Genomic DNA, 15,580 nt, shown 5'->3' with positions numbered 1-15,580 from the left:
GGATGGTGTTATTGGGGAGGTTATCGATGTTTTGTAGTTTCCTTAGGAAGTCAGAAGTGTCTTGGAGATAGCTGGGGGTGTTGGTTGTGTAGGGTTTGAGGAGAGAGTCTACATAGCTGGATAGACCAGTAGTGAGTGTGCCAATACCAGAGATGATGGGGCATCCGGGATGACCAGAACAACTTTATGGCTATCTTTATGGCTGACCTAGAACAACGTTTTGTTCTCACCCATAATTATTTCCAGTTTGAGAACAACTTATACCTCCAGATCAGCGGCACAGCCATGAATACACGCATGGCCCCACAGTACGCTAATATCTTTATGGCTGACCTAGAACAACGTTTCCTCAACTCCCGTCCCCTTTTACCCCTTCTCTACTTACGCTACATCGATGACATCTTTATGATCTGGACGCATGGCCAAGAAACACTGGAGACATTCCACAGAGATTTCAACAACCTACACCCCACCATTAACCTCAGCCTGGACCATTCCACACGAGAGATCCATTTCCTGGACACCACAGTACAAATCAACAATGGAAAATTAGACACCACCCTCTACAGAAAACCCACCGACTCATACAGTTACCTACATGCTTCCAGCTCCCATCCAGAACACACCATACGATCCATCATCTATAGCCAAGCCCTTCAATACAACCGCATCTGCTCTAATCCCACAGACAGAGACCAGAAACTTCAGGATCTCTACCAAGCATTTATAAACCTCAACTACCCACCCGGAGAAATAAAAAAGCAAATTGAAAGAGCCAAACGAATACCTAGAAACCATCTACTACAAGACAGACCCAAGAAAACCAACAATAGAACACCACTTGTCATCACCTACAGCTCCCAACTTAAACCTGTCCAACACATTATCAATAGATTACAGCCTATACTGGAACAGGACACTAAACTCCAAGAAGCTCTGGGAGACAGACCCATAGTCTCCAGGGCTGTGTCCAGACTCCATGCCTCCGTCGACGGAGGCATGTAGATTAGCCAGCTCGGAAGAGGGAAATGAAGCCGCGATTAAAATAATCGCGGCTTCATTTAAATTTAAATGGCTGCCCCGATCTGCCGATCAGCTGTTTGTCGGCAGATCGGGAGAGTCTGGACGCGATGCCCCGACAAAGAAGCCTTTCTTCATCGACACAGGTAAGCCTCGTGAAACCAGGTTTACCTGTGTCGATGAAGAAAGGCTTCTTTGTCGGGGCATCGCGTCCAGACTCTCCCGATCTGCCGACAAACAGCTGATCGGCAGATCGGGGCAGCCATTTAAATTTAAATGAAGCCGCGATTATTTTAATCGCGGCTTCATTTCCCTCTTCCGAGCTGGCTAATCTACATGCCTCCGTCGACGGAGGCATGGAGTCTGGACACAGCCCTATAGACAACCACCTAACCTCAAGATGATTCTTACCAACCACCACAGGACATACCACACTAATACCAACCCTGGTACTTTCCCTTGCAACAAACCCCGCTGCCAGCTTTGTCCACATATTCACTCTGCTGACACCATTATTGGGCCTAACCAAGTGAGTTATAAGATCAAGAATACATATTCCTGCGCCTCCAGAAATATAATCTATGCTATCATGTGCCGAAAGTGTCCGTCTGCTATGTACATTGGACAAACGTCTCAGACCCTTCGCCAAAGAATCAATGCCCACAAAACAGACATTAGACAGGATCACAAAGAAAAAACAGTTGCTTGTCATTTCAACCAGAAAGGACACTGTCTGAATGACCTGCTAACCTGCATCCTACTTCAGAAGACATTCAAATCTGCACTTGAAAGGGCATTCATGCTAAAATTCGACACTCTCCGCACGGGACTTAACAAAGACCCCAGCTATCTTACCCATTACAAAGATAGCTTCCCCCATTATCACCTCTAATTCTATTAACTCACAGACATCTCCCCTTCCCCACCTCTAATATCATTAACTCACTGGCATTCACCTTCTTCCCCCCCCCCCACATCACCCTTCTGTTTTGTAATGTGATTTGTCCTTTTCATGTGTGTTCATTTTTTTTAAAATTGTATCCTTTGGTATATATGGTTGTGACTACTTTCTTCCATTATTTGATCTGAGGAAGTGGGTCTGGCCCACAAAAGCTCATCATCTAATAAACCATCTTGTTAGTCTTTAAAGTGCTACATAGTCCTGTATTTTGTTTCAGCTACCCCAGACTAACACGGCTACATTTCTACCATTAGCTAGGGGGTAGGAGTGGTGTCCCTGCCCAAGGTTTGTGGAAGGCTGGAGATGGATGGCACAAGACAAATGGCTTGGTCACTGTCTTCGGTCCATCCCCTCCAGGGTCCCTAGTGTTGGCCACTGTTGGCAGACAGGCTGCTGGGCTAGATGGACCTTTGGTCTGACCCAGGACGGCCATTGTAAGCTCAGGGCTCAGGGTCGGGGGTCTTAGTGGACCACCTTGATTTTCATGCAAACCTGCTCCTGGGTGGCCAGGCTGGCAGCTCTCCTGCCCTAGCCGGCCACGTTCCTGTGCCTAGTGCGGAGATCGTGGAAGAGGTCCACGATGTCCGCACTAGCCCAGGCGGGTGCCCGCCTCTTGCGGTCCTGGGCAAGCTCCCGGGAGCCGCCAGCCTGGTCCCGGGAAGAGGGGGAGGGCTGGGTGGCAGCGGGTGGCTGGCTCGAGCCGTGTCAGGTGCAGGGTCTGCTGGCTGGGTGCTGGCAGGCTTGCACCTGGCACGGGCACCGTAGCCAGCCCGTGCCCCTTTAAGGGGTCCGGGGCCAGGAGGGGGGCAGACGAGTTTCCCTGGTGTTGGCCAGAGTGGCCACCAGGGAAACCTGGGGAGGGCTAGCATCCCACTAGTTCGAATTAAGGGGCTACACAGCCCTTAATTCGAACTAGTAAGTTTGAACTAGGCTTAATCCTCGTGGAATGAGGATTACCTAGTTCAAACTAAACGCTCCTTTTAAATTCGAACTAACGGAGCGCTAGTGTAGCGCCTATGAAAGTTAGTTCGAACTAACATCCATTAGTTCGAACTAACTTTGTAGTGTAGACATACCCATAGACCTTAACACTGGGAAATATTTCCTGATGTTTGATGCGTCCATGTTTTGCTAAGCTCAGCTTCAATCCCTTGCTCTTTGGCATACACCTCCCTCATGTCTGTTTTGTTCACATGCTGGGACACAAAAGGATGGACCTGTTGTTAAGTCTCTGGATTGGTTCTCACAAAATGTAGGTTCCAATCTCAGCTCTGCCACAACCTTGCTGTGTGCCCTGGGGCACGTCACTCTGTGCCTCAGTCCCCCACCTTTAAAAGGGGGGTTAGCAATTCTTCCTTTGCCATGAACGTAAGAACGGCCATATTGGGCCAGTAGAAAGGTCCATCTAGCCCAACATCCTATCTTCCGACACTGGCCAGTGCCAGGTGCCCCAGAGGGAGTGAACAGACAAGGTAATCATCAAGTGATTGACAAAGTCCCTGACAAATAGAAGCCAGGGACACCATTCCTACCCATCCTGGCTAATAAGTACTGATAGACCTAACCTCCAGGAATTTATCTAGTTCTTTTTTGAACCCCGTTAAAGTCCTGGCCTTCACCACAGCAAGGAGTTCCACGGGTTGACTGTGCACTTCATGAAGAAAAACTTCCTTTTGTTTGTTTTAAACCTGCTACCTATTAATTTCATTGGCTGACCCCTAGTTCTTATGTTATGTAACTTTTCCTTACTCGTTTTCTCCATACCGGTCATGATTTTATAGACCTTTATCATATCCCCTCACCACTTAGTCTCTTCTTTTCTAAGCTGAAAAGTCCCAGTCTTTTTTATCTCTCTTTATATAGCACCCGTTCCAAACCCTTGATTATTTTTGTTGCCCTTTCCTGAACCTCTTCCAATGCCAAGGTATCTTTTATGAGATGCCAGTGTAGCTACTCATCTAGCTGGGCAGGTTTTTGTTTCTCACTAGGTGTTTGTACAGCTCCCAGCACATTGGAGCCCCGATCTCACTTTACCATGGTATGAACAATGAATGAGAATACTGGCAGCAGACAGTTATCAGATCTTCTCCTAGTGGTCATGTAGTCTATCACGCCATACTGTATGGAGTCCTCTAACATGAACCTTGCTCTTCTTGCTCTACCCACGCCCATAAGGGCTCTGGCAAGCTAGTAAGTAAGTGGTTTCTTACTTTAGTCTGGTCTGAAAGATTCACTCCCAGCTCCAGCAGCCGCTCGACAATGGACAGCCTGTTCTCTCTCACGGCGATCAGGAAGGGGGTCAGACCCGACTCCTGGAGGACACAAGACAGGCATCACCGACTGAGAGCCTAGATGTCTCAAGTTTGCCCACACAGGTGTCCGTGTCATGATGGGCTTTTGTTGCTCATTTCTTCCTTAGCAAGGTCACCTTTTAGGCAACCATCACTTTAGCAGCTGATCTTAGCTGTCATGCTGGCTCATGGGGACAGAGGCGAGAACTCAGGTAGCAAGGGCCTGATCCCACACCTTGCTGTCTACACACGATCAGTTACCCTCAGAACCCACCTTCTGGGGATCTTCCAAGAAGTGCGAAAGGAACGACTCAAGCACAGTTCTGTTTGGCCCAGTTTCCGGTTAGAGTGGAGTCTGTCAGGACCATAAGAATTACTGGGTGTGACATGTCCCAGGCATGGAGTTTGACTAGTTTGCAGCCGATTTACGGTTGAAAACTCAGCCTTGCTCTCCTCTCCCGAGGAAGCACCCTGCCTCAAGCACCTCCCAAGGATCTCTGGGGGGTTTTTCTTTTCTTCAGCCAGGTCTGTAAACCCTGGGCAATCCAGTGTGACCCAAAGCATGCCTGCATCAGTCACACCCTACCCCAGTGTTTCTTAAACTTTTTAAGACCCAGGAACACCAAACAATACTTTTTTTTTTTAACGAGGAACACCAGGGTTCAGGGAGAAAGTTATTGAGGGGAGAAAAAAAAAAAAAAAAAAGCTGCCTGCCCTTTTAAGGGAGGCCATTTTGAACTCTGTTCTCCATGGCACACCTCCGACTGCCTCATGGCATGCCAGTGTATCACTGCCCTACATACCACCAGGGGAGCTGACAGCCACACTGGGCCCCTGGGAAAGGTGTGGAGGAGGGGCTGGCTTTGCACTCCCCAAAGGGGTGGGGCCTTGGGAGGAAGGGATGGGGCCGACCAGCCCCAATACCTTAGATCAGTGGTCGCCAACCTTTTCATGCATGAGATCACTTCTTGAATTTAAGTGAAATCCAAGATCTACCTCGAAGCGAAATACCCTTGCCCCCACCTCCTTTGTGCCCCTTCTCCGAGGCTCCACCCCTGCTCACTCCATCCTCCCTCCCTCTCTCCTCCATTCTCCTTCACTTTCACCAGGCTGGGGGTGCAGGCTCCAGTCTGGAATTAAGGGGTTTGGAGTGCAAGAGGGGCTCTGACCTGATCTTGGGGCAGGCAGTTGGGATGCAGGAAGGGGTTCTAGGTGCAGGCTGGGAGGATGTTTGGATGCAGGAGTGCTTGGGGCTAGGGCAGGGATATGAGGGGCAGGAGGGGGCTCATGACTGGAGTAGGGTTTCAGGATGTGGGCTCCGACTGGGCCCTGCTTACCTCAGGTGGCTCCAGAGTGGTGGTACAGTGGGGGGAAAGCAGGCTCACCCCTGCCCTGGCTTACCACTCCCCAAAACAGCCAGCAAACTCCGTCCCAAGTCCTCTTGTGCCCCCCGCCCTGCTCTGTGGATGTAGGATACAGGGTGGGAGAGTGCTTGACATTAGTGCTCCTCTTCTCCCTCCCCTGCCCTGAACAGCAGGAGGCTCCCAGGGATGGGAGGAGGCAGCCCCAAGGCAAAGGGCAGGAGATGCGCAGCAGTAGGGAGGAGGTGCAGCTGAAGTGCTGGTACTCAATAACCTCTTGGCCAAACCAGTCAGGATCACCTGTCAGAGGCTCCAAGATCTACCAGTAGATCCTGATCCTGACCACTGCCTTAGATCCTCCTGGAGCACGCCACACGGTGCTCCAGCGGTGATTTAAAGGGCCAGGACTCTGTGCACCGCTGCTGCTGCAGTAGCAACAGCTGGGAACCCTGCACCTTCTAGAATCACTGGGCTCCGAGGCACTTGCTCCCTTCACTCCCACTTCCCCCATCCGTCGGCAGGCCTGCACCCTACTGTAATAATCTTCATACAAAATACACCTTGGGAGGCATCCACTAAAAACTAAACATGCTAGTCAATAAAATAGCATGATGAAAAGTGAGTAGGAATATTACATGTCACATTATGAATTCCCCTGTCTGATGTTATTAGTTGGTAGGTTCAAAACCAAGCAGACCCGCCTAGGCCAAAGTTGTCAAAGCAGGTTGAGCATAAACAAAGGGATGGGTGTTTACCTCAAGCTGCACAGAAGCAGCAAACAGGACACACAATACAGCAGGGGGCAGAAAGGAGGGGAGGGATAGCTCAGTGGTTTGAGCATTGGCTTGCTAAACCCAGGGTTGTGAGCTCAATCCTTGAGGAGGCCATTTGGGGCAAAAATCTGTCAGGGATGGTACTTGGCCCTGCTGTGAAGGCAGGGGACTGGACCCAACGACCTTTCAAGGTCCCTTTCAGCTCTAGGAGATAGGCATCTCCATTCATTAAATTAAACAGCAGGAAACAGAACAATCAGCATTTCCTCAAACACAAGTGGGGAAAGAAGGGCATGGAGCCTCCATGCTGCCTTCCTCCCAGCTTGGATGAGCTTTACTTTGAAGGGGGACCTTCAGAAGACTCCATTGCAAAGGTTCACCAGACTATCCAAGCAAGGGGCAGAGAACCCCATGTTCTCCCTTTCACCTCAGACGGCAAAGACACTCGCACTGTTTCAGAGGGGTAGCCATGTTAGTCCTGGGTAGCAAAATCAACAAGGAGTCCTGTGGCACCTTCAAGACTAACATGTTTATTTGGACACAAGCTCTCATGGGCCAGAGCCCACTTCGTCAGACACATCACTGTTATAACTTGCACTGGTATGTCGCTAGAAGAGAATCTGAGGAGGGGGTCCGTCCACCACCATCTTGCGGGAGGACTAGGGGTGAGAAAGGCCATCTTGACCAAAGCTTTGAACAAACACTTGCCAGATTAAGACTGAGACTTTCAGATGCAGGTTTTCACTTTCATTTGCTGGTGACCATTTCTAACTTTCTCTCTTCTTCTCTGATTCACTTAACATCCTGTCATCTTTTGTCCGTAAACTCATTTTACTGTTAATGTAAACCAGCCGCATTGGATTTGTACTCCAGCGAGTGTCTGCTCCAGCGAATGTCGCCAACGGCAAATAGGAGCAAATAAATCCTTTTCTTTCTGTGAACTGTCCTGTAACAGGCTGGACATTATAGAGCACATGGTTTGGCAACAATGCAGGACTGGGAGTGTGTTGGGGTCACCCTGCATATAGCAACCCAGGCTGGTGGAAGCCAGAGAGGGGCTGCGGACAGGCTGTGGGGGTCAGAACAGCTGCACAAAGGCCGTCCAGCAGACAGCCCTTCAGGGTGTGACCTGCATGCTTGTAGGCTAGTCGTGAGTGGGCCCAGGTTGGGAGCTACGGTTCCAGGGCAGGCAACGACACAAGGAAACAAGCGCTATGTTTGTTGATGAAGCCCAAAGCTCTGGAACCTGACTGGAAAAATGCCTTCTACGCCTAGCACCACCTGCTGTAGACTCCAAGTCTTTTCCGTGCCCTCTGTCTCCACCAGGGAGGCTCAGCTCAGATGGAGTTTATGATGCAGTTAAATGATTCCTACTCCTCTGTCCCAACGCACGGCTGGTGTTGTAGCTAAAGGCCCTAGCTTAGGGCTCAAGCAGTCCGAGTTCAGTCCCCTGCCCTCCCTCAGACCCTGTGTGTGACCTGTGTGTGACCAAGCCTCTCCCTGCCTCAGCACTCCCATTTGTAACGGGGGGCAGTCATGCTTCCTTACTACCACGTGCGTTCAGATGGCAAACTCTTCCAGGCAGGGACCGCCTCGCTGTGCGTTTGCACCACGTCGGGCACCATGGGGATGGGGGCGCTGCAAGCTACTGTAATACAGCCAGTAATGGTGAAACCATTGGCTAGAACATCCCTTTCCTCCCAAGGAGAAACCACTAAGTGCTGGGAAGGAGACTGGGAGCAGGGTGGCCAGCTAATGCGGGCACTACAGAATTTACCTGCCCATTCCAGCAAGTGGATTACTCTGGGTCCAGAGGGGGTGAATAGTAAATGGCACGGACAGAAACAACCCCTGCTCCTAAGGCACTTGGGCATTTAAGAACAGCCAAACTAGGTCAGACCAAAGGTCCATCTAGCCCAGTGTCCTATGCCAGGTGCCCCAGTGGGAGTGAACAGACACAGGGCATCATCAAGTGATCCGTCCCCTGTCCTCCATTCCCAGCCCCTCACAGAGGCTAGGGACACCCTCCCTACCCATCCTGGCTAATAAATTCATGGAGGTTAGATCCATCAATGCTTATCTGGTTCTTTTTTGAAATCCTGTGAAAGTCCTGGTCCTCACAACCTCCTTTGGCAAGGAGTTCCACAGGTTGACTGCGCTGCTTGAAGAAAAACTTCCTTTTGTTTGTGTTAAGCTTGCTACCTATTAAATTCATGCTGTCGAAAGAGCCACGATTAGCTCCGGTGACTCCTGCCCGTGCCTCCCTCACAGCCCTCCCCAGAAATCATCATGGCACCATTTATTCTTTTAGCTCTGTCATAATACCAGGTGAAGCCAAACCAGCATCCTGGCCATTGGCTACTTACTTGGTCGGTTTGGGAGAGGGCCAGGTCCCCCTTGTCAATGCCTCGCAGGGTCTGCTCCAGCACGATCCACTCCCCTTTGGTGGCCAGCCGCAGGACTCGACCGCTGGACGTTAATGATCCCGGGGGGCTAAGGGACGAACTGGACTCAGACATTTTCCTTCTCTTCCCCCAAATCCGATTCTTTCAAGGGTCAGTCCTGGTGCAGCTCCTCATAAGAATCATTTCTCTGCTCTGCTGGGCACAGGCGTCTCCGGCAGCGACTGATGCCAATTTCTCTTTCTTTTGCTCTTGCTTGGTAGGAGGCAAGAGCAGGCTGGGCAACGGATTGCCCCCCTTGGCTCTCCCTCCCACCCCCCTGCCATTCTCTATTGATTCAGACTCTTCCAATCAGAGGGACCTTTCAGCTCAGGCTCTGGGTTAAACTTTTCTAGCTCCTCCTTTGTGTCCTGGTTACCTTGACATCAGCCTCCTGCAGGGAGATGGGGGGGGGGGGGGGGGCTGTTTCTGCCCATTTAAAAGCTGCTTTGACTGGTTTTTCCTACAGGGGCTTAATTCAGTCGAGTTCACGGGCCTGTGGCAGGAAAAATGCAACTTTTTCTAACGCCACATCCAACAGGGCTGGCCCTACCATGAGGTGAACTGAGGTGGCCGCCTTAGGTGCCAGACTGTGGGGGAAGACCACTAGGACCCAGAGTGTAGAAAATTGTGTGCATGTAGCAGAGCAGCACCACGAGAGGAGTAGAACAGAAAGAAAACTTTTCAAAGTTTTGGCTCACGCGAGGGGGCATGGGGGCACCATTTGAGCGCTCTACCTCAGGTGCCAAAATGTTTTGGGCCAGCCCTGCATGGGAAGGGTTACAGCTGCGTGGCCTGTCTTGCTAGAGCCAGGCCCAAGAAACAAGATGTCATGTCACCCTCTAAGACAAGAGTGGGGGACCTCTCTTGGGTCGGGGGCTGCTGACCCACAGAAAAATCAGGCGGGGGCCACACGCACGTGAGAAGCAAAAAACAAAACCAAGCTCCTTCGTGGACGTGGGCCCACTTTCCCCTCACACACCAGAGCCGAGGGAGGCCCAAGCTAGTGGGCCACTATGCCACTGGGGGGTGGGGGGAACCCTGAGCCTCCGGGATTGGGCTCAGGCAAGCCAGGGGCTGCATCCAGCCACTGGGCCTTACGTTCCCCGCCCCTGCTCCAGGAGCTGAATTTGCCTCCATGCACTTGAGAAATGTCCCCCTGACTCGGAGCCCACCTGCCGTTTTCTTGAGGTTTTTGTGGGCGTGCTCCCAAAGCTACCATGGTCCGAAGTGAGCTAACGACGGCAGATTCCTACAGGCCTGGGAATTTTGAGGGGGGAGGGAGAAGAGAGGGGAAGGCAGGAATTCAGGCCATAGGACTGGACAGGGCATCCTGTCATATAAACGTGAATGAACGTGTTTCACACCATTGTAAAAAGCGTACCTGTGGGCCTGCCTGCAGGCAGTAAGAGCTGGGCACAGTGTGCCGTCCACCCACAGCTTTTTCACACCTGCCTTTGTTGCTCATGGCAAATAGACCCTCTGCCCCTCCCTCCAAAGGAGCAGAGAGGGCCCTGCCCGGACAGGAGCTGGCCAGTTAGCCCAGGACACGCTGCACGTATCTAGGGGGATTTATCAATCTGTGGGAGCGGCCACACTGTCAGCTGCTTTCCAGCCATACAAGGGACGCTCCTTGCCTGGAGGAGCTCATAGTCTAAGGACATATCCAAAAAAAGGATAGGGACATAATTCAAAATGACCTTAGCAAGTTAGAGAAATGGTCAGAGGTAAACAGGATGAGGTTTAATAAAGAGAAATGCAAAGTGCTCCACTTAGGAAGGAACAATCAGTTCCATACATACAAGATGGGAAGCGACTGTCTAGGAAGGAGCATGGCGGAAAGGGATCTAGGGGTCATAGTGGACCACAAGTTGAATATGAGTCAACAGTGTGATGCTGTTGCAAAAAAAGCAAATATGATTCTAGGTTGTATCAACAGGTGTGTTGTAAGCAAAACTCGTGAAGTCATTCTGCCGCTCTACTCTGCACTAGTTAGGCATCAGCTGGAGTACTGTGTCCAGTTCTGGGCGCCACATTTCAAGAAAGATGTGGAGAAATTGGAAAGGGTACAGAGAAGAGCAACAAGAATGATTAAAGGTTTAGAGAACATGACCTATGAAGCCAGGCTTCATGAACTGGGCTTGTTTAGTTTGGAAAAAAGAAGATTAAGGGGGGACATAACGGTTTTCAAATATCTAAAAGGGTGTCACAAGGAGGAAGGAGAAAATTTGTTCCTCTTGGTTTCTGAGGACAGGACAAGAAGTAATGGGCTTAAAGTGCAGCAGGGGAGGTTTAGATTGGACATTAGGAAAAAATTCCTAACTGTCAGGGTGGTCAAATATTGGAATAAATTGCCAAGGGAGGTGGTGGAATCTCCCTCTCTGGAGATATTTAAGAACAGGTTAGATAGACATCTGTCAGGGATGGTGTAGACGGAGCTTGGTCCTGCCTTGAGGGCGGGGGGCTGGACTCGATGACCTCTCGAGGTCCCTTCCAGTCCTATGATTCTATGATTCTATGACACAGATGTCTGGGAAGGGGAAGAACAAAAAGGATTGTCAATGCATGTCTAGAATCAGCACTCGTTCTCCAGCCACGTTACAGAGAAACCAGGCCATCAGCACAGTGGGCTCTCACAAATAAATTCATCCTGAGATCTATGTTCCCTCTATTTGTTTCCATCCAGGTGTGGAATAAATTTTGTTTTGTGCACTGAGGAATGGATGGATGTGCACCACCAGCAGAAACCCATGCTGGTGGCTAGGGGCACCCTGCTAATCATCTGGGTGGCATCAATTTCTCCCGGGTGGCTGTCTATGCGCACAGCTTACAGGAAACGCTGCTTGAGTTTCACGAGACATTTCCTCCTCCCAGCTTAACTTACATGAGAGATTAACCCAGCCCCAAACCCTAGAACCAACTCCCCTTGGACAGTGGTAGGGGATCAGGCACTGAGCCTCCATTCCCAATCGATTTCCACACCTCACCCACATTTCCACAAGGCCCTGGACACCCCTCCCCCCTGGGATCCCTATATCCTGGGATCCCTATATCCTGGACTTTGGGGTCATTGGGGAGAGGAAGGAAGGTTGGACGTAAGAGCCAGATTCCAAAGGGGGCATGGCACATTCTACAGCCACACCCCTTTAAGGCGGTTTGCAGACAAGCCACGCCCCCAACCCGCTAGGTGCTCCCACACAGTCAAGCTCCTGCCCCAAAGAGCTCTATGTAAGATGAGAAGCCACTAGAGAGGCAGGACGAGAGAGAGAAAAATGTAATCCAAATAGATAGACAACAAATTGAGCCAAGTGAGCCTCAACCCAGAGGACTGGCCCAGTGGTAAAAGCAGGGGCCGGAGACATGGAGACTAAGGGTCTCATGTCCCTGCTTTGCCACAGACATCCTGTGTGACTGGGGGCCAGTCACTTATTTCTTTGTGCCTCAGTTCCCCATCTATAAAATGAGAGTAATAGCTGGGCCTGCCTTGCAGGGCCGTGGGGAGACAAACACAGCAATGACTGCGAGGGGCTCAGACACTGATGTGATGAGGACCATGTAAGTACCAAAGGCAGACAGACAGAACCCAGGCCAAATGAGCTGGCTGGCATCTTGTAGGTGTCCCAGTAGAGGCGGGGCTTGAGGACGAGAGGGGCGTGGCTTTACTGGACCGGATGGTTCACGTAGAAGAAGGTTGAAGGCAGCTGTGAGAAATGGGGATCGAGACTGGCATCGTGGCCCAGCCTCACAGTGGCATTTCAGAGCAAAGCTGTGAAAGCCTTTGAAGTTGAGGGCAATCTGACCTGCTGGCAAAGAGACTGGAGCAGGGGAAGAGGAGTTCAACCCATGGGCAGGTGATCTGAGCGTTTGGAGCGGGCCAGCAGATGGCGCCCAGGTTGCAGCAGGAAGGAACACGATTGATCTCAATCGTAATAGACGGGGCTAGTCACAACATTTTTCCCATCAGAGGGTGCCCAGGGAATGTGTCTGATTTTGGAAACACCAAATTAGTCCTGTGGTGGGAAAGTCTGAGTATTTGTGAGAGGAAACAGGGCAGGATTTCACCTCCAGGGAAGAGGCTGCGGTGTCAGCTTTGCACCCTGAGTGTGTCGGGGGGAAACATTTCCAAAACATCAAAACCGTTTGCAGAAGCGAAATTCTGTTCCCCCGCCAGCTGTAGCCAGGAGCAAGGTCTGTGAGTTCGGTCTGAAGGCAAGTGAACCCGCTGGAGAGGTCAGAGACCGGCCTGAAAGGTGGGACTGACCGGAGGGGGCTGATGAGGAGAGGAGAGGAGAGCAACTTTTACATCCATTCATTCAATAATGGCGAGTTTCAGATTGATCAGGTCCAAGGGCGTGCTTAGTCACACCCCGATTTCCGGATGGTTCTTTGATATTCGCATTTCCACATCACAGGCTATGAACAGGACACATCCAGCCTGACTTAATTAGCTCCATTAACACTGGTCCTGCAATTGACAGGCAGCTGCTTTTGCTGTCAGATACCCCCCGGATTCTATCACTTCTACTCCAATTCATCTGAGGAAGTGGGTTCTACTCACGAAAGCTCCTGACCCAGTAGATTTGCCAGTCTCTCAGCTGCCCCGGAGCCGCTCGTTATTTTTAACGTTGCAGACTAACACGGCCACCCCTCAGACTGATTTCCCAATGGTTCCCTCTGCTGAAAATAACCTTTTACAGTAGTTACCTTAACAAAGAAAACGCTCCAGTGACCCCTGGTGGCATCCCTGGGAATTAGTGGACACTACAATTGATTATTGAGCCCCGCCGGCCCGTCCTCAGGCCCAGACTTGGCCAAAGCAGAAGACAGGACCAAGGGGAGGTTATGCTGAATGGCTTTATTTGAAGGGAAGTTCACAACAGGAAGCTGTGATTACGGAGGAGAATTTTAAGGCTGATTCTTTTGCTGTTTGGCGTCCATGACACACAGCCTGTGTCAACACTGGCACTTTTGGCGCTCAGGGGTGTGAAAACAACCCCCCCCCTCCCGGACAACCAAAGTTTTAGCAACAAAAAGCACTGCAGGGTTTGTTACCTGGACAGCTCTCCCCCCGGCGATGAATAGAGACCGTTTCACGAGGCATAAGGGATCGGTTGGAAAAGGCTTCCCCAGCCGACCGATCCGCGTTTAGACTACTGCGCTGTGCCAGATCAGCTGATCGTCGGCACAGCGCGGCAGCCATGTTTATTTTAATGAAGCGGGGATTATTTAAATCCCCGCTTCTTTACCTATGCCGGGTAGCCTAATCGACATGCCTCTGTCGCTAGAGGCATGGAGTCTAGACGTACCCTCTATGCTTAAAAATGAGGCAAAACAGAATCTTCTGTTCTGTCAGAAACCCCCACTGAATTGCCTTGTGAATTCATAGAATCATAGAATTCTAGAACGGGAAGGGACCCCGAGAGGTCATCGAGTCCAGTCCCCTGCCCTCACGGCAGGACCAAGCACCATCTAGAATCTAGATCATCCCTGAGTCTCTAGACAGCCCTTGGCTCAGGGCAGCATGGACTAATAGCCAGAGTCAGTATATAGCCCTCTGTTCAGAGCAGTGTGGCCTACGGGCCAGAGTCAGTACACAGCCCTTCATTCAGGGCAGTGTGGCCTAGGGGCTAGAGTTTGAGGGTTGGGGCTAGCACACTAATAGGGGGACCCAGGCCCTCCCTGCTCCACTGGATCCCAACCCAGGGCCCTGTGAGCAGCTGGACGGTCTGCCACTCCCTCGGCAGGGAATCCAGCTGAAACACGCCGGGGATGCTGGGTGGGAGAGGACTCTCCTGCACCCTCCCTGGCTTACTTCCTACCCCGTTGGCTGGGTTGGCGTTCCACGTAGCAGCCGGGTCTTCCGGTTCCCTGGCAGCAGCGCCTCCCTGGGACTCTGTGGGGTTTACATCGTGTCCGTCTCCTGGGGCTCTGGTTCCTGCTGGCTGAGCCAATGGTGGCTCCGGCTGGAGATCCTTCTCCTTCACTGGCCAGCCCAGACCAAGCTGCTCTGCTGCCTTTTATACGTCCCCAGCATTTGGAGCATGCCCAGTCTGGGAGCGGGGGCGGGGGCAGGACTTCCTCCGCCCACAGGGTTTTAACCCCCCTGCTGCAGTGCGGGGTATGCACACCCCATTACACCCTGCCACTGAGGACTTCTATGGTGATCCGCATGGTGATAATCATGAACTCCATAGCACAGGGAAGAACTCGGATTGTTTTCTGCTCCCAAAACAAGCTCCCTAACACATTACATAAGGGGAGAATCACCATTCACTGTTAGCAGTATATAGCCCATGTCACACTGTTGAGAACTCCTGATGTCATGTATGAAAAGGCAGTGTCTCAGAAGGGAAGGATGGTCCAGTGGTTACAGCACGTGTCTAGGTGAGACAGCCTGATTCAATTCCCTGCTGTGCCACAGACTTCCCGTGTGATGTTGTTACAACTTAGATGGAATGGATGAGGCCAAAGGTTTAAGACAACCGAATTACGGGTCATCATTAAACAGCGTTAATGGGCTTTGGCATCCAGAGACCTCCGCCTGCTTAGCTGCAGGGCAAATCAACCGCCGAAACCCCTTTTAACCTTTCTGTAAAGGAGGAAAAACAGTAGAAGCAGTTGGATGGAAGGTTTTTATTTGAACGGCTGTTGGTCTCTTTCTTTTGAGCAGAATGAGGTTTTTAGAAAACAGCCCCCTTGTTGAACTGTCTTTTAGAGGGTAATCATTGGCCTT

At 51.1% G+C, this 15,580-nt stretch overlaps 1 protein-coding gene across 1 annotated transcript in view; it reads right to left on the bottom strand.

Annotated features, from left to right (window-relative positions):
• The window catches only part of LOC102455565 (uncharacterized), a 70,369-nt gene extending 61,213 nt beyond the window's left edge, over positions 1 to 9,156 (bottom strand). The window contains exons 1-2 of the mRNA XM_075920042.1: positions 8,773 to 9,156; positions 4,192 to 4,293 (exon numbers count right to left, since the gene is read on the bottom strand). Coding sequence (XP_075776157.1) covers positions 4,192 to 4,293; positions 8,773 to 8,925 — 255 coding nt within the window. The 5' untranslated portion in view covers positions 8,926 to 9,156. The remainder of the gene's footprint in view (positions 1 to 4,191; positions 4,294 to 8,772) is intronic.
• Between the last annotated feature and the right edge of the window lie 6,424 nt (positions 9,157 to 15,580).

Source organism: Pelodiscus sinensis, chromosome 2 (genome assembly GCF_049634645.1).
Source record: "Pelodiscus sinensis isolate JC-2024 chromosome 2, ASM4963464v1, whole genome shotgun sequence".
Lineage (NCBI taxonomy): Eukaryota > Metazoa > Chordata > Testudines > Trionychidae > Pelodiscus > Pelodiscus sinensis.
The sequence above is the reverse complement of the archived record's forward strand: the minus strand, read 5'-3'. Positions and strand labels throughout refer to the sequence as shown.